The 18457-nt window shown below is 41.2% G+C and overlaps 1 protein-coding gene across 4 annotated transcripts in view; it reads right to left on the bottom strand.

The window, feature by feature from the left end:
* sema5a (sema domain, seven thrombospondin repeats (type 1 and type 1-like), transmembrane domain (TM) and short cytoplasmic domain, (semaphorin) 5A) overlaps window positions 1-18457 on the bottom strand; it is a 160662-nt gene that overhangs the window by 70646 nt on the left and 71559 nt on the right. For all 4 annotated transcript variants that reach the window (XR_014922272.1, XR_014922273.1, XM_085468540.1 and 1 more), the window contains exons 6-10: window positions 15754-15852; window positions 10862-11075; window positions 9277-9562; window positions 6814-6949; window positions 1634-1838 (exon numbers count right to left, since the gene is read on the bottom strand). Coding sequence is in view for 2 of the 4 variants with exons in the window: in XM_085468540.1 (XP_085324666.1) it covers window positions 1634-1838; window positions 6814-6949; window positions 9277-9562; window positions 10862-11075; window positions 15754-15852 (940 nt within the window). In the remaining 2 variants the exon portion in view is untranslated. The remainder of the gene's footprint in view (window positions 1-1633; window positions 1839-6813; window positions 6950-9276; window positions 9563-10861; window positions 11076-15753; window positions 15853-18457) is intronic.

Genomic DNA, 18457 nt, shown 5'->3' with positions numbered 1-18457 from the left:
TTGTGCTGTTGCAAATGTAGCTTATATTAATATATGTATATGTCTTACTTCTGATATGCTTTATATGCATCCGTGTGAGGACGTCTAAGGTCACAGTTACTGTATCTAATTACTTTTGCAAATGACTAATTAGCTAAAGTTTTAATCATTAATGCCTTATGAGTAAGAAAAGCATTGTTTTTTTTCTTAAAGGATTTACCTGGTTAAAAGTTTAGCACTGCGGTGAACAATGAATTTAAAAGTCTTTTGCTTTTAACTGAATTCTGTTCACGTTAATGGAAAGAAAATAAATACTGCTTCAGGGCAGAAACTCCTAACGAGGGCTGAAAAACAAGGTGACTGCTTGCCACATGTTCAAATTGAAAACCCCCACACCTTCACATCTTTGGACCCCTAGTTGTAGCTAGCAGCTTTTCCACAATGGCCCCAATCAGTGGGGTGTGTTTAGGCGTTAATAATGGCATGTGATTAGGTACAGTATGTGTGCTAGCCAGTGGCCTTGGCGGCATTTCAGATGTTTTCATTAGCGTCTGGTTAGTGTCTAGGGAACTTGCAGTGTGGGCAACTCTGGTCCAATGCTACATTGATCACAGCCCCATGCAAACAATGAGAGGGGAGTTTTTGAGGGAGATGCCAAGCACGGAGGCAGCGAACTGGAACAGGTTGTGTGTGTGTTTTCGTGTGTGTGTAAGTAAGAGGGAGAAAAAGAGCTTGTATGCTTGTATATGAGATATCCAAAAATAACACTGACGCTACAACAGGAAGATCATGTTGACATTTCCCAGTGGGCTTATGGTACATTAGCACAGTGAAGTGGGTCACTACATTCAAATTCTGCTCAGTACACCTGTTCATAATCCACGTATGTGTGTTATATCATAATAAAGACACCCTGGTGCCTATCTGGTGTCTTGCTGATACCGTTTCCCCCACCTTGCCAAGTCTAACATCACATATTGTCACGCCATTATGATCAAACAGTGGACTGATAAGCAGACGGCACCACGCACGTCAGACTGGGTAACCGTGCAAGGGCTGAATGTGTGTGTGTTATTAATTATCCATCTGTCTGCTTTTGATGCATCGCTGTCTGTTGTTTCATGGTATTTATGATCTCTTCATGAGGGATTGCATGGGAGTGACATGTGGTGAGCCTGCCTGCATAATAGTTTATGTTGCGTCAGTGCATATGGAGAACATATGGAGGTAAAAAAGTGATTTAAACCCATGTCAAAGACAGAGCTTTGGCGTCTACATGATAATCATACTGATAGATTGGTTTCATTTGTCTTCACACAGCCCCCTATTTTTCACGTACAGAGTGCACTTCAATTATGAGAGTATAATTTTAAGTATTTTACTGTGACAACCAATATTCATGGCTGTCGAAGTAACAATTAAAGCTAGCATTTGAAAAATAATGACCCTTTTTTATGAATTAAGACAAATTTAGCTCTAATTTTGCCCACTTTAAATAAATAACATGTTTATGTAGGATACTGTTCCTCATAACAAGAAGCTAATAGAGAAAATTTATTTTTAGACCCTTTAATATGTCACACATTGACATCAGAAGGTCCAAAACTCAATGTGCATGAAAAAGAAATATGTAGATGCAATCTTAAAGACCTACCTGTGGCCAAATATATGATGTGGAACAGCATGTCTTTCCCCTGCACCACATCCACTGCCACATGAGTGAAGCGGACGTTGTCCTCCATGAAGTAGGGCACAGGAACCACAGGTTGGATCACCTCATGCATCAGTAAAAACTTCTGCGCATCCTGCAAGTTTCTTTGAGTCAGGTTCACGTAAGCGCCGGAGTCGATGGTGCCACACTGTGGGGAAGGTAGGGGAGTCGGAAAGGAAGAAAAAAAAGAAAAGGTTTGACTGATTTCATTAATAAAAGCCTCTGGGATGGCAAGTTAATAAGCTTAAGCTTTTTGTTCAGAAGTACCACCAGAGATGGAAAAGGGAGGGATTGAATGATTAAATGAACAAGGCTTGAAAGTCAATTGCTGAGTCGTTGCACTGGTTTTCTATCCTCACAACCTCAAGACTTTGTAGTCAATACACCGAGGCTGATGGAAGGAGTCTGAATGTGATGTTTGACTGAGCAAGTAGTTATCTCTTTCATTAGATTCTTCTCCTCATATGCATATATATTGCTGGTGAGCTTTATTGGTACCCCCATAACAGTGTGTCTTGATTTTGTCATTCTTTACCTCAAAAGTATCTTCTTAAATCACTTTTCAGGTCTTCGTTATTGCTACTCTGAAAATAAAGCATGCAACAATATCATTCAACCAAAGAACTCCCACCCTGCACTCAAAATGGCTTGCACCCACGATTTTTGGACTGTAAAAATCTGCAGTCAAAACAACAGAAGTGTCTCACAGAAATGAGTGAATTCCATTGTTACAGATAAATTAGATTTTATCAGGCATTGTTTACTTGGAGTTCTCAAGTCCCGGTAGAGACCTGCGACTGAAGCAGAGTCAGTGCTGCGGCGCTGGCTTATAATAAGAAATATCTGCTATGTAACATATTTCCCAGAGTCTATTACTAAAAAAAAAAACAGTTCAATAAAGTGAACACTCTCCAAATGGGATTTTAAAGACGGAAATATTAAGGAGTCAAGAGGAGTATGGTTTCCTTTTTCACGTTAGAGGACATTGTAAAACCCAAGTGTGTTCATTTTTAAAACTGTATTGTTAACTGAATCTTTTTATTGGATGTTACTAAAACGATTTTTACGATTTTGAAACGTCGTTTTTCAAATTCAGTATAGTTCCAGCCATCACTATCACACATCACAGTGCACTACTATTGTAAAAAAAAACAAAAACACTTTGCAACTTTCTGTGTAACGTGATCACTGAGATTTTAAACAAACTGTAAAGTGTATCTACAGTTAGGTCCATAAATATTTGGGAAGAGACTTTTTCTTTCTACTTTTAGTTCTGTACATTACCACAATGGATTTTAAATGAAACAACTCAGATGCAGTGGAAGTGCAGACTTAAAGCTGTCTTTTTTTTTTAAATAAAAAGATTGCATAAAAATGTGAGGAACTAAAGCATTTTTAACACAATACCTTCATTTCAGTGGCTCGAAAGTTACTAAACCCTTCGTCCAGTTTAAATGTAAGTAAGTAAGTAAGTAAGTAAACTTTATTTATTAAGCGCTTTTCGCAGACAGGCAATCACAAAGCGCTGTACACAAATATTAAAATATTAAAATAAACAATAAAATCAATAGACATTATATACAATGTAAAAGATCAAATGTAAATAATGTAAAAAATAAAATAAAATAAAATATGTAGATCAACAAAAGGCTTGTTTGAGTGACAACCCTCAAATAAAAGCTGAGAGTCTACACATTATCTCCATGTCCATTATATACCTATAATCGGAATGTTTCAGTAAACAGGTAAAAAAAACAAAACTTGTGGCAGTGTCCAAATATATATGGACCTAACTGTACTTCTTAAAGGTACATAAACTATTTGAAAACACATTGGATTACCTGAAAGCTATATACTGAAAACCTGGCTGTGCTTCTCAGCTCTCTAAAAGTCAATGTTTGCGAGGCACTTGGTATTCACAGGATGATCCTCATGCTTTTTAAAGTGGAAATGTAGATCCTTTTCTCCACCAAGCTGAAAGGGACAAGGTGAGGCATAAAGCCATTTCTGCTGAGGGAGAGCTGGATGAGTAAAGCTAACCATGCATGTCCTCTTCAGTAAAAGAGGTCCCAGGCTGGGTTCAGGATCATGGATTGAGGCCCAGTTCACAAAGAATAGTCCTATACTAACTGATAAAGCAGAGAAAAGCAAAATAAGCTTTGTTCTGCACTTGCATCAGCCCAAATGACTGTTTTGTACATAGGATCATGTTTGCTCCAGGATAACTATACACACTCATTTCTTACTTGGTTGAAACTGGACCTTGGGTGGTAATTAGTTCCTGCTGACTAGCTACAGTATGAACATGACAGAGACTTTATAGAGATCAATCCTCGGCCTTCCCAGGGCTGACAGATGAGAATCGTAGAGGGCTTCCCCACACTGGTGAATGGATCAGTGCCCTCGCCACATCAGGAAATGGGAAATTAAAGCCCTGAAGGACAAGCAGGAGCAACACTGAGTGTGCCCATGTGCCAGACTGCCTAAAATGAACTTCCTGCTTGTGCCAAAAATGTGCTGCGTGTCTACGCGATGCAGCCTGAATAGCAACGCACGTGTAAGGCTTCCTTTTGCGGTTTGTCCTTGCATTGTGTGCGTGTCTCTGAATCCCAGAGTGTCGTTGTGACTATATTTCTGCCACAGTGAGACAAAGTCAGACACTGACCAGTGAGGGTCTATGACATCTGTGAATGAACCGTGAGATGGATGTTGTGATTTCCTCAGTACAGTCAAGGTGAGGGACACAGCCATTATTTGGCTGAGGACCCATCCAACATCAGCTGTCTCGTGCATCACCAGTGGACTGCGCTCTGGCAGGATGATAAGTGCCACTCAGAAATCCATCCAGGTGGGTCGGTCTGATAGCATGCTATTCCACTCTCTTCCCCCTAACCTTCCAGGTTATTCAGTATTTTAAAAACAATGTGGGTTAGAACTAAATCTGGTTATTTTATTGGTCAATTTTATGATTATATATAACAGCCAAAGGAAGGCAAAGAAAACTGACACTTTTATTTTCCTGACATCTAAATATAAACCATAATAAGGACATTCATATTTGGGTTTGAGTTGAACTTTAAAGTTTATTTTCAGACATAAGCAATGAATGTGTTTTTACTGTTAGCAATTACAGAGTGACAGAAAACCTATACAACTCATAGAAGGCATTAGCTCCTAATGTACAGCAAACATGACTCATCGCCTGAATAAACTCTCCAGAATCAATCCGCGTGGTTCAAATAAATGGGGGGCTTTTCTTTGCAGACAGACAGGGAATTAAGCTCTCAATCAATGACCAGTATGTGTGTGTTGAGTGATGAGCTCGCAGTCATAATTATCTCTATTTGGCAGCAATCTATAACCCTTTATTTTTGAGGGCGTATTTGTGTACGGTAGACATGTACGTGGCCAGTGGCTTTCATGGCTGCAAGTTTCCTGTAGGTGTTTGTTTGTGCATTCACTCGTGTGTGTGTGTGTGTGTGTGTGTGTGTAGGTTTGTAGGTGTGCTTGTAGAAAGGCCTGAAAAAAAAGGACAGGCTATAAATCCTGTGCTCGTAAATCTAATCCTCCAACATTGACAAATGCTTGATGAAGATGTCACTGAAACCTAGATAAAGTGCGCATCGGTCCAGTGGTGAGGATCAGCCATTGTGCCTGAGCTTAAGTGGAAAGATGAGATGGAAGAGGAAGAAGCCGTATAAAAGTCTATAGTGCATAGAACCCCCCCACCGATGATGTACCTACATGTACAAGGTGCTGAAGAGGATACATCTGTGACCAGATAAGGAGCACTGGTTTTCTTGATGGTGCTGATGTGCAGAAATGTGAATACGTGGTGACAGTGACAGCTTACAAATTCATATGTATGTGCATGTTTTTTTTTAGAATACTATCACACCCAGCATTTTTCTCTATGTGCATTTCAGCCACTTTTTCCGCAGATAACGTGTCTGCGTTAGTTCTCGATAGTAGGCATCGTGAATACTCATGCATCTGTTGGTGGGAAAACGGTCGAGGGCCATGATGTGTGGAAACAAGGGGTTTGCTCACCACTGGTAGCCATGCCTCAGAGGGATTTGAATCCCTCACGGAGAGCTGCGAGGATTAGCTCATTCGCTATCTGCTAAGCCTGCAACAACTGAGAGCCACTTCTTCTGCTAATAAAGCATTCCCGCTATGCCATCAGTATGGAGGAGTGCTTCAAATCAGAATAAGGTGCTTGGTTTGCCCCTGCGGGTTTTAGGATGGAGCATAAACATAAAGTGCCACTTGTGCAAAACAAGGACAGTTTATTAGGAGGCCCACAGTTCACAGAACGAGGCTATGAGACATCTTCAAGGAATGATTGTGCCATTGTAAAAATCACTGGATTTTATAACGAGCGGTCGTAATGTGTGTGCTCATGAGCAGAGGAGAGAGGTGACTGAAAGAGAGAGAAAATTAATGAGAGTGAAGAGCTTCCTCGGACTCTGACCAAGGCCGATCAAAGCAAGCACACATTTATTTATCAGCATACACATGCAGCATGCACACTAAATGCATATATTTCCTTGGGCGTGCTCCCAGCTGTACTGTATGACTGATTTGATTGTGTGTTGAGTCTAAATGACCCCTAGCTTAAAAAGAAAGAGATCAGTCACAATCACAGAAGGGCAGCTAGATCTCAACTTTACCTCACATACATCCTTTAAAAAGCTGCTCCATCACATATGGTTTTAACTATGCTAGCAGCATGGAGGAATGCATCACTGGTCCAAAACTTTGGCCTTGACAAGCATTAATTTTTGTGCAGACATCAAACCCCAGAGCATAAATCTGATCGACTCTATCTGTAACATTTAGGTGGAGTTCGAAAGCTCTGGATTGGGATAACTGAAGTAATTAGCATTCTCATTAGCAAAATAGCGTTAGCAATAGTGTTAGCATGCTAGTGAGTTTGGTTACCAGGCTTAACCCGGGTTCTCTGTATAGTGAGTGAGGTCTCCATTGCACAGTCAATAACTGTAACGCTTTTTGGCTTTTAGTCCAACAGAGCTGAGAGCATTATTGGGACTAAATTAAACACATTTTTTAAGCATTTGTGGTTTGTTTGCGAAATAAACAGACATAAAAAGTTTCATTACCTGAAAGTCTGGGTTGGGGTTTGGGTAGGGCAGCCAGGCCGACCTTGAGTTCTCCTGATACTTGAAGGGCCCGTTGAAAGCCTGTGATATGGCACTGAGATTGAAGGCACACACTGCAGAGGCAGCAATGCTGTTTCTGAATGTCAGGAAGATAAAAAAAGGCAGGAAGAATCCAACAGAGGGTGATGAGAGAATGGAAAGGATGAATGTCGAGACAGAGAGAAACAGAAGTAAGTGTTAGAATAACCAAAATCAAAAAAGGGGGACTATACTGCAAGTAGAAATCTGTTCAGCATTTCTTGGTATTTGTACAGCTGACCTCTTTATGTCTGCACTGCTCACAAACAACACAAATCAAAACACTGACAGACAGACGCAGACGCCGGGGTAAGTGATGGTCATTATTGGAATATAAATCCAGCAATGGGACACAATTAAGCTGTTCGCCTTGTCTGATTAACTGTACAGATCTCATGCTTGAAATACAGCTTTGACTTTTTAAGCTGTCAGTTTCAACAAGTACCGGTCTCCTCCCTCGGACGAGAAAGTAAAGAATGAGAGTATTAACTCTCAACTCAAACAGTGAGAGTTGGGCGGTGTGAATTATAATCCAGTGCAGCTGTTCATTAAACTCTGTGCCTGCAGGGGGAAATGTTTCCAATACCCTTCAAAAGACTTCTTTTCAGCAATGTGAAGGCACTGACCATACAGAATTGATTACTCAGCTTTTAATAATGGCCTGTGTGTGCACGTGGGGGCGCACAGGTGTGTTTGTGTGTATGAGCGAGGTAGGAGGAGGAAAGAAAGATGGCGAGACAAAAAGAGGGAAAGGGTTTTGATGTTTACGACAACAAAAAAATAATACTTTTCATTATACTCCCATATACCTAATATAGTGTGGAGCAAGATGATAAGCTTCTTTTGTGGGGAATAAATGGGATTTGCAGCCCTCTTTGTACATAACTTGGGCTATGAGGATGAACATTTCTAGACAATAATACGGTTACACAACACTCAATTATATACACTCGCTGCATAAAATATAACAAAGATATGTCCTGTTTTGTCTTCTATTATATTGTACGATCTTTACCTTAAAATTTAAAATACCTTGACTTGTAACTTTTGCTGTGAACCAGCTATATGTATAACCCAATTTAATAGCATGTTCATACAGAATTTCCCATTTAAAATGAACTAAAATTTATGTGAAAAACATGAAAACAAAAAATATAATTTTTAAAAGAATAACCAAATAAATGCTGAATAAACAACTGAATTATTCTGATTAGTCATGATATCAAAGACCAAGGAAAATAATTTAAAATGAATAATTGGTGAATGATTTGAAACAAACAAACACACACATTTGAAGAAACATTTTTAAGATAACTTTTCTAGGTTTCTGATTTTTCTTTTTTGCTGGAAAATTCAGTCTGACACTAGAAGTGGTTCTCAAATCAAGTCGTTCCAGACTTTCACTTGCTTTTTTGAGGGTATACTTAAAATGTGTTTTGTTGGCAACACACAGCAAAAAGTTTAGTAATTCAGTACCCGATCAGCACACAGAAACCCGAACTTTTTAAAAAACTTGTACAACAATATATGAACTTTTTTTTTTATCACAGCTACAGATTTTTAAAAATCATTTTCTTGCTGCTGACCGATGAAAGTCACTGAACTATTGTTACCTGGCATCAGTCTCAGTGTGTAAAGTAACGCACGTGTTACATTTTTCTTGTTTCTACAAAGAGCTCTTCTTTCATCTGACTTCGATGGCAGTGATCGCCTCCACTACGTGCGTGCCAGCATTTTTGTTTCTTATATGCAAAATGTTATGAATTAAAGTCAAACTTTAAGGTTTAAAAACATATGTTGAATTTTACTTTACTGTATTCACTAAACTAAGACTATCCCTTCATCCATACATCCATTCTCTTCTGCCTTATTCTTATTAGAGCAGCAGAGAGTTGGAGCCTATCCCAGCGGGCATAGGGTAAGAGTACACCATGGGCAGGTCGCGAGTCTGTCACAGGTCGAATACTGAGACCGGCAATCACTTATGCACATACCTATGGACAGTTTAGAATCACCAAACTTTATGCATGTCTTTGGACTCTGCAAGGAAGCCAAGTTGCCCTGAGGGAAGCCACAGAGGTATAGGTACTACCATGTCACCATTTTAAGCTACTGCAATCTCAATATAGACGTAACAGACTTTTATTGTGAAAGGAAAGGACAGGAAGGCCTTTTGGCGTGTTTCTGGTATGGATTAGGCAGTAACAATGGGAAACCCAGGTTCTTAGCAGGAGGAGAATGTCTAGTCAAGTAGCTAGCATTAGCCACATGATACTTGCCACGTGAGATCAGAAAGCTTGAGGTGTAGCAACAGTAGCTAAATTATCTGGGTTTTGCTAATTTTCTGTGGATGGAACAATAAATATTACGGTTCATGTCACTCACACATTAGTAGTAAAAATGCCATAGAGCAGCTCCAGCTCAGGCAAGTAGAAAGTTCCCTGCAGCTCGTTGTAGTTGAAGGGGATTTCTCCTGGTCTGGAGCAGTTCAGCCTGGCCTTCATGAAGGTTGTCCACGTGTCCTCCAGGAGGAAGCGGCCACCGATGTCGTTCTTACACACCCGCCCGGCGCGGGAAAACACCGTCCGACCACAGTCGTGCTCCACTGCATTTTCCCGGAAGAAGAAGTATGTGAAGTTGCCAATATCGTAGGATGACACAAAATTCGGCTCTGTTGAGGCAAAGGTTACAAGAGAGGAGGGGAATGAATGGGAGGTGGCATGTCCGAAAGAGAAAGAAGACATAGAAAGAAAAATTGAAGGATGCCAAAAGAAAGATAAAGTGCAGAGAAAAGGAGAAAAAATACAGAAAGAAAACTATTTAAGGTTGTGGGAGTAAGACGGAGTGGGAGAGCGAACGAGGTATGTGCTATGACTGATTGACTCGCAGTGTGTGCGAGCACTCAGCCCACACAACAGCAGGTGATCAGGATTAATAACTACAGGCTATGTTATTAATGGCGTTGTGTTGTAATAAGAAAACTCATTTTTCACTCCCCAAACCTAAAGGTTAGGATGAGAAATAACCAAAACAGGTGTAGCGTAATAGCTTCACCCTATCTGAAACACACGACCTCCACGACACTGTCACGACTACAGCGTTCATCTTTATGTATGACATTATTGGATTTAAACCGCACACTTTATTCTCACTGACAGTGATTTAATTCAGGTTTAAATGAAAGTTACCCCCTCCCCAGCACCTCCTCGTTTCAACTCTTTTCTCCTCTGCACCTTTGGAGGGCAGTGTGGAAAAAAAATCAATTCGCCATAAAATTAGTTATTAAACCGTCTCCCAGAAGGTTGCTGCCAAGCTGCTGTATGTGGTAGTTTTTAATTTATTTTTTCAATTTAACTTAAATGTGAATCAGATAAAAGTCACTTGCTGACAAGATAGTGATTGACCTGCTCCTCTGTAGGCTGGACACCTTAAGCGCTCTGAAGTCGCCCAATCTGCACTGAGGAGGTCTCTGCTTGAAGTCAGCCTGAACGTTCAGGGGAAAAGACATTGATTTTTTTTTTTTTGTTGTTGGATGAATTCACAATTTTATGCCCCTCCTAGACGGTAAATATAAAGATTTTCTAGTTGCTTAGTAACTTAAGAATTAATTGTTTTTTAAGGTGAAACGCAGCAGAACAATTATGAGAGGAGGATCTTCTTTTCTTAGCATTCGCCAAAACAGCATTGCGCAGCAGATTTAAGGTGGAAGATAATCTTTCAGCAGAGACAGATTCCAACTCCCATGCTACATAAGCATCTGCCAAGCTCAAGCATCGTCGAAGCCACAAACTGAAGCCCCGGCAGCTGCAGTGCTAATGTTCGATAGCTGCGCGGGGATAAAGCAAAAAAGAAAGCAAATCCTCCTATGGTGTTTCTCTCTATTCGAAATGGCCATTTATCTTTATGTAACAACTTTTTACATAGATTTGCATAAAATGTAGCATTCATTTGAACTTTGGCAGCTCCCCACCGTTGAGCCACTTGGAGTTGTACTGGGCAGTGCGCAGCGGTGGCAAGCCGCCCAGGCTGCGGTAAATGGCGGGGTCTCGCCCAGAGAAGTCCATGGCAGTGGCGGCGTACAGCTCCCCGCTGGAGGTGATGAGGGCGGTGGAGTTGTGGAGGGGATTGTAGGGACACCGAGCCATTCCGCTAATCTGATCGTGGATCTCTGTCAGATTAGTCAACTGCAACACAGAGAGAGAAGACAATGAAGGCGAGGAGACTAAAGAGGAAACAAACAGTGAGTGGTTGGAAGCAGACGCTCCATACGCACTACTAAAAGAAGCTTATTTTGATTGTTAGCATGAGTATCCCATGAGTTAAGCCAAAGCAATGAAAAGAAACACTCGTGGGAATAAGAGTTGTTTTCTTCACACAAATGATTATTTTTGAAAACCTGCATAAAAATATAGGACATAGTATCAAAGGGCAGCATTAAAATTCAAACTGGAGGAGTCTGGTAATGTTTTGTTTGTTCCTGCCAATATGCAAATGCTGCAGACTGAAAAAAATGGAAACAAATACTTCCTCTCATTATGTTTTGTTTGGTTTACATCTACTGAGAAACACACACATAGATCTATCAGAGCAAAACCTTCAGGAGCAGCAAGAACACATTTAGAATCATTAGCAACGTAAAACACAGCAACACAGCAGCTGTTTCAAGTCCAACGTTAAGAAACCACCTGTTATAAAACCAATAAAATTCCTAAACCGGCTTCTTAAATTAAGTTACTCTTGGCTGCATTGTTTAGTTGGTTTGGTTTCTGATGTCTCTACAGGACAAGCAGCTGTTTTTCTGGCTGTAGCGCTATTATACCACAACTTTAAGAAGCCCTTCTGAGCTCAAAAAGAGGCTTGATGTGAGATGCAGTCTTCTGTTGCATATTGCCTTTGAATATGAAGCCAAATCCAACTCCCCGCTTTTTAAAAATACTTTACAGCATGACCCCGGCTTAGCACTGACACACTGCTCTGGTTGCTCCTCCAAAAAAAGGAGAAGAAGCACAGGCCATAGCTTAGAGACGCAGCCTTGAATACCAAAAAAGTAGTAATGCAATTTTTAAATCCAAGATGTAATTATATTTTATGGTGCAAAAGTAAACACAGTATACGGGGATTAGCTCATGGTTCGTGCTCCCATCCGAGTTCATCTGAGTTCTGATGGGGGACAAAAAATGCATGACGCAAAATGACTGCACTAATCTCAGGTTTAGACATGCACAAAGAATAATTAAAATTATTCTATTTGCAATTACTTTTCTATCAATCAGCCTCGTTCCACATTTATGACTCTATCCACTCCAAGTGACAGTGCAAAGTCTCAAACGCTTCAAATGCTCCCCTTGCTTTTCACACGTTTTCATCAATCTGTGCATTCCTTCCCTTATTCCATAACGAGCCAGCCGACTTCTGCGGCCAATTTCCCGGAGCTGGTCAATTTGGATCAAGAGTTCTGTTCATTCCTGCCACCCCTGTTCCGCCCAAACCACACCAGACAGAGCGGCCCTGTCTAATCTCTGCCAGGCCGAGATGAAAGCCTGCTATTGACTGGACTCTTTCTGTGGGCCGGAATAGTCATTCTAAGGTCAATCGGGCCATTTAGAAAACCAAGAGCAGCAGCGATAAATAGAACGCAGTGCATCCGTCGCATTTTGAGGAAGTGAAGTGACAGTTGTCTCTATGGCAGACCCGGCAGCTGCGAGAACAGGGCGCTGAAGTGACTCTGAATGCTCCTGATAGAGACGATGCAGAAAGAGACAGCTCACAGTGGAAGACAGATCACTGCGAGTGCCAGCGGGATGCTGTGTATGGTGCTACTGAGAAGCCGTTGAGAGAATTTTAAACTACCCACTATAGCAAGAAGTCTAGCCGCAAGCCCTATGTCTGATCCGAGATGCGCTAGTGGACAGAGTTGTCAACAGTAATCCTCGAAGAGACACGGGGGATATCACTTTATATGACACATCCAGTGCCTATCTGTCAAGTAACCATGAACAGAAGGCGAAGCTCCTTCTCATCCTGTGCTGCAGCATGAGTTATAGTGTATAATCGAATCTATTCCCAACTAGGACCACTATAACAACTTAAAATAGAGACATAAATCAAGAGAGAAAGTCAGTCAAAAAACTCAAATGGTTAACAGCATTTAATCATCCATCTCCCAGCGCTTATTAAACCATTAATATTCTCCTCATTGTCTGTTTATCACCACAGCTGATAGTAAATCTGTCCGAGCGTGATTCCGTCGCCGTTGCTGTTCCCAACTCGTGTTTCACATTAACGGACGTTCAGTGGGTAAATATGACAGCGCCTGATGAAATACTGCTATAATAATGCCATGGCATTTCAACTATATGTATTTTCACAGCGGTAAACAGTCATTACGAGCCAGTGACCTTTGGATTCAGTGCTTTTGGACAAAAACAAATGTCATCATAATAGTAAGCTCCTGCTTCCTCCTCCTCTAAACGCACAACAGAACGAGAGCTAGATATCTATGCTATGGCCTTATTGCTGTTCTAAGGTAAGAACAATACTCTAACATTTTAAGCGCTGCTCTATACTTAACATCAGTGAGCATTTGTCACCACCACCAACAAAAAAAAGGTTCTCAGCTGACACGTCAGTTACCAAGAAACATGGTTATTAGTGCTGCTTTTATAATAAAAGTGAAAGGGCTGCAGCCACTCGCAAACCGGTGGTTACTTCACGAGAAAAATATTGGGTTGCTCAACTGTGTCAAGAGCCTGCTGAAACACAATAGCAATTCAAAATGAAAAGTCCAGCTAAACATCCTTTAAAACACGGGATTAAGAGCTGCAGGGAATTTGAGTTAGGAGGAGAGAGAGAGGAGCGAAAACCTTGCGTCACGGTAGAAAGAAATATAGGAGACGAAAAGACAATGTGATGTGCTAGAAAGGTGCAAAGTAATTGCCGTGACTCATGAAGAAGGACAAAGCAGAACAGATGAGACAGGGAGTCTGTTTACTTGCAGGCCAGCACCATGATTTTCAGGAGTAATGAGCTTAAGGCAATGTTTTGATTACGATGCTTAACAAGTCTGAGGTAACACGACATCCAAAATAAGAGAGCTTAATAAGATTTATTTTGTAATTAGTCTACATCCCAGAGTGCAAAACAGGAGGCAAGAAAAGCCACAAGAGCTTGTACAGAGAATCCTGTGATATTAAGATCTCAATCATACCTTGATTAAATGTGTTTATCAACCTTGACCTTTCTTTCTGACGACATCCACTGATCAATCAGTCTTAATATTTGGAATATTTGCAGGCTTATTAAAAAATAACGACTTTCAGGGATGCTCGAGAGAACAACTAAACTGGCAACTCGAAACTCAACATGAAAGTGAGACATACATACTCACAAATATAATTGTACAGATAATGTTGCTTCGTCAAGACCCCTTGGTATCACATTTTAACAAACCCAATATCCCTTTTTAGTATGATTTTTCAAAGTGCAGGCTAGCCAAGTACCTGAAGACGGGGTATATAAAAAGATTTCCATAAGCAGGCTGGAGGAGTAATAAAAACTCAAGACATTCATCTAGAAGAGTCTTTGGCTTGCTTACCAAAGCCAAGATCTAACCAAGGCATCTTATTGGACCACTAAGACCTCCTTCATTTAGCCACCATCCAATCCACAGGCAGGAACTACATTGGATCTAGATTGTCACTTTTACCTATGAACCCATGAGCTGTGGGGAGTAACTGAAAGAACAAAGTCGTGAACACAAGCGGTGGCTTCCTCCAAAGGCTGGCTAGACTCAGTCTTAAACTTCAGGAAAGGAGAAAAGTGACATTCAAAATGAAAAATGAAAATCCTTCAGATTACATCTCTCAGCTAATTTGGCAACACATTGGTATTGCTTTGTAAGAGCTGGAGGAGATGACTGGGGAGAAGGAAGCCTAGTCATCTCTGGTTAGACTGCTGCTCCCCTTGAACCCAGCAGAAAATAGATGGATGGATGGATGGATGGATGGATGGATGGATGGATGGATGGGTGAATGGATGGATGGATGGGTGAATGGATGGATGGATGGATGGATGGATGAATGGATGGATGGGTGAATGGATGGATGGATGGATGGATGGGTGAATGGATGAATGGATGAATGGATGGATGGGTGAATGGATGGATGGATGGATGGGTGAATGGATGGATGGATGAATGGATGAATGGATGGATGGATGGATGGATGAATGGGTGAATGGATGGATGGATGGATGGGTGAATGGATGGATGGATGAATGGGTGGGTGAATGGATGGATGGATGGATGGATGGATGGATGGATGGATGGATGGGTGAATGGATGGATGGATGGATGGGTGAATGGATGGATGGATGGATGGATGGATGGATGGATGGGTGAATGGATGGATGGATGGATGGGTGAATGGATGGATGGATGGATGGATGGGTGAATGGATGGATGGATGAATGGGTGGGTGGATGGATGAACTGCTAGCTTATTGAACAACAGGCCTCTGATATTATTGCATGAAGACGTAGCAACACTGCAAAGACTACATTTTATTGCACATGAATTAATCTTTTCTTTCGCAGGTGCATGTATGTGTTATGTCGTAATACTCACTACCAGTGTAATATAACACTGAAAACATAGGTAACGAGCCAAAATACTAGCAGACTATCACTCTTGAAGGATTTACGTAATATATTAATAATATACCAACTTCCCTTGAATTAACACTATCAGGGATATAGTAGATATAAATGATATAAGTGATATAAATGATAAGACTCTGTGTGAAAGTTAAGGTCAAAATAATGCAGCGTTGCAGAAGCCAAGACAAATTCTGGCATTGTTCATACCGTTCGGTTGGTGCAGATGGGGGTGAAGGCATTGGTTCCACATGTAAACAGCCTGTTCCCATTTACCAGTAGCACCCTGATGTAGTTCTGGCACTCCTCCTGTGGAAACACACCAGCAAACACACATATCGGAGTTAGCAGTTAGCAGCAGTGCCATTATCTATCCACTGACAAGCAACAGCATCAGGTAGAGACAAAATTACACTTTATGCCAATAAATGAGAAAAACACCTGCAACCACAGGAGGCCTACTCTGGAACGTGGGCAAGCTAGACAGAGTCAAATCAAGGCTAATGCCCACCTGGCTTAGCCAAGTCACATCTTAATTCAACAGGGGCTGGATTTGGAGAGGGATCTGAATAAAGTGAAGAACAGATAAATGTAACGGCTGCGGGAGAGTACCACTCAGGATTGGTTTAGAAAATAACTTTGTCTCTGTTGATTGGTCAAAAAGTGAAATATAAAGTGTAGACTCTCATACACTCTATTTAATCATCACTCTTTTAGCCAGCTCTCTACATTAATCAATTCAAACTATTTTCCTCTAAATTATGCTGAAGTACATGTTCACAGCTCCTTTCTTGGCTCAGTCCTCCTCTGAGGTTTTGGCCCGGGTTTCTAGCAAAACCACTCAGCACTTGGTTAAAAGCGCACAAATAAAGTGGGACTGACGGAGTGAGTGATTGATTGAAAGAATGATTGTCGCTGAAAGTCATGAACTCTGAATATAACGGTCCGGCTTCCACAAAGCCTTTCTGGCAATTTCCATCAGCAGGAGTCATTTTGTAGTAAATGTTACAGCAGGAGTCAGTATTCATGTCAGAGAGCGGCATTTGTTTTTGTCCTAGGACAAGGTAATAAACTCATAGGGTCTCCTCCATCTGAAAGGGGCCATGGCTGGGTTGGTGAGGCCCCTCATAGAAATTTAAAACCTTATAAATCTGCTATTGTCTGAGCCACTTGAAGTGCCCAGGGCAACCCTAACTCCCCCTCTCGAGGGTCTGATTTAGGAGTGGAGGGCATCACAGCGAGGATGGAAGGAAGGAGGGTAAGGACTTTTATTTCCCCCTATCAAGATGAAGGCTGACTCGTAAAACAACTCGTTTCCTGGTGCTAAGAACGGCCAAAGTATGTGTGTATGTGTTTATTCGCGTGTACGAGCAGTCGCGCCTAATGTCATGCGTGCCTATATATCTGTGCTGTTTGTGCAGCTTGTTACACGCTGTATACCCGCATGCGCGCGTGTGGGTGGAGGAACAGGCGTGGGTTGTGAAGGGGCCCGTATAATTCAATCCTTCACTGCAGTTTGTTTCTAGAGTAAATACCAGCATATTTAATATTTGCCCAGCCTCACAGTCTTGACTTGTTTATGAAAACTTCCTGACAAATGTTCTGCGTCCATACTGTAATACAGAGACTGCTGCGCTTGGCTCTCACATTATAAAACAAAACAGAAGCAGCAATCAAGTCCTGTCAAGTCAATTTAAGTCTCCTTTCTTTTCCCAGCTGGAATAAATCAAATACACAAAAGAAGAGCGGATGCGTGCATTAAGAAAAACCCCCCCAAACAATCACTTGTAAATTCACTCAAAGCACAGGGACGGTGTCTGTGTAATAGCTTAAGCGATGGTATATTGCTCCGCATTGAGCTAGGTAATAAACCATCGAAAGCCCTGTCAGCTGCCGGAGAATAAAGTCTTTTAATGCTATTCTTAGTGTACATCACAGGAGCTGATCCTCAGAAGGGAACAGTGAGCAAAACAATTCAGCCTTGCCAAACAGCAGTGACTCTCAAGGACTGAGGTAGCTTTGGTCTGTAATTCACAACAGCTATCTTATGCTGGCCAGCCAGTGCATGCCTATTATGGGTCCCTAACCACCTTTCACAGGAGGATAAATACACAGTAGTGCGCGCGCACAGACACACACAGATCAGGGCTGGGCAGTTCACCTACAAGTCAAGTTTAGCCGCTAAACCATCTGTTTTGTAGGGGAATATGCACGCTAACCACGTACAAACACATACACTGCACAGAACGAAACAATAGGAACTCCCTTTGAACAAGATCCATAAATAGAGGCTAAGGTGTGGTGGGAAGGTCTTTACTTCACATTAAGTTGATTTGAATTGTCTTTGAGGTATATCTCATATAGAAAGCAGGGATTCCCCATGTGTCCATATGTTAAAGCCACATTAGAAGCCCCACGTTGCTTTCAAACCTCATTATGTTTCATCATAATTTTTCCTTTGTGTTCTTTGAACCCGATCAACTGTTTCTGTAAAGACAAAAAGGCTGGTAGATCCATGATTAGTGTCTTTAGAAGATTTCTTTCCTTTTTTCTTTTTTTTTAGCTTTCAAGTCAAAGCTATTATACAGCACTGATGTGCTGGTGGGAACATCTGGGCACTTCATTTCCTCCAGTGAACAGCATTCATTCAGGTGTTATTTTTGTAGATTACCAAACCCGCAGGAAAAAGGTTGAGGAAACATGAAAGCTGCGGGGTTGTAATTTAGAAAGTCTTTCAGCAAATGCTAAAGGATTGCATTTTCGTTCGTAATCGACTATCTATTTTGTTACTCTAACAAAACATTTTGGGAAATTCCATGAATTTTCACATTAATATCAGTTCTGGTGCACAAACATGTGCAAGAAAACAACTGTAAGTAGCAAGCGAGACGAGTTCACTGAAAAATACACTGAA

This window comes from Copadichromis virginalis, linkage group LG9 (assembly GCF_057382275.1).
Source record: "Copadichromis virginalis isolate Kocher_CV1m ecotype Utaka linkage group LG9, C_Virginalis_male_GT1.1, whole genome shotgun sequence".
In the NCBI taxonomy this organism is placed as follows: Eukaryota; Metazoa; Chordata; class Actinopteri; order Cichliformes; family Cichlidae; genus Copadichromis; species Copadichromis virginalis.
Note: the sequence above shows the minus strand (reverse complement) of the source record. Positions and strands in the feature narration are given on the sequence as shown.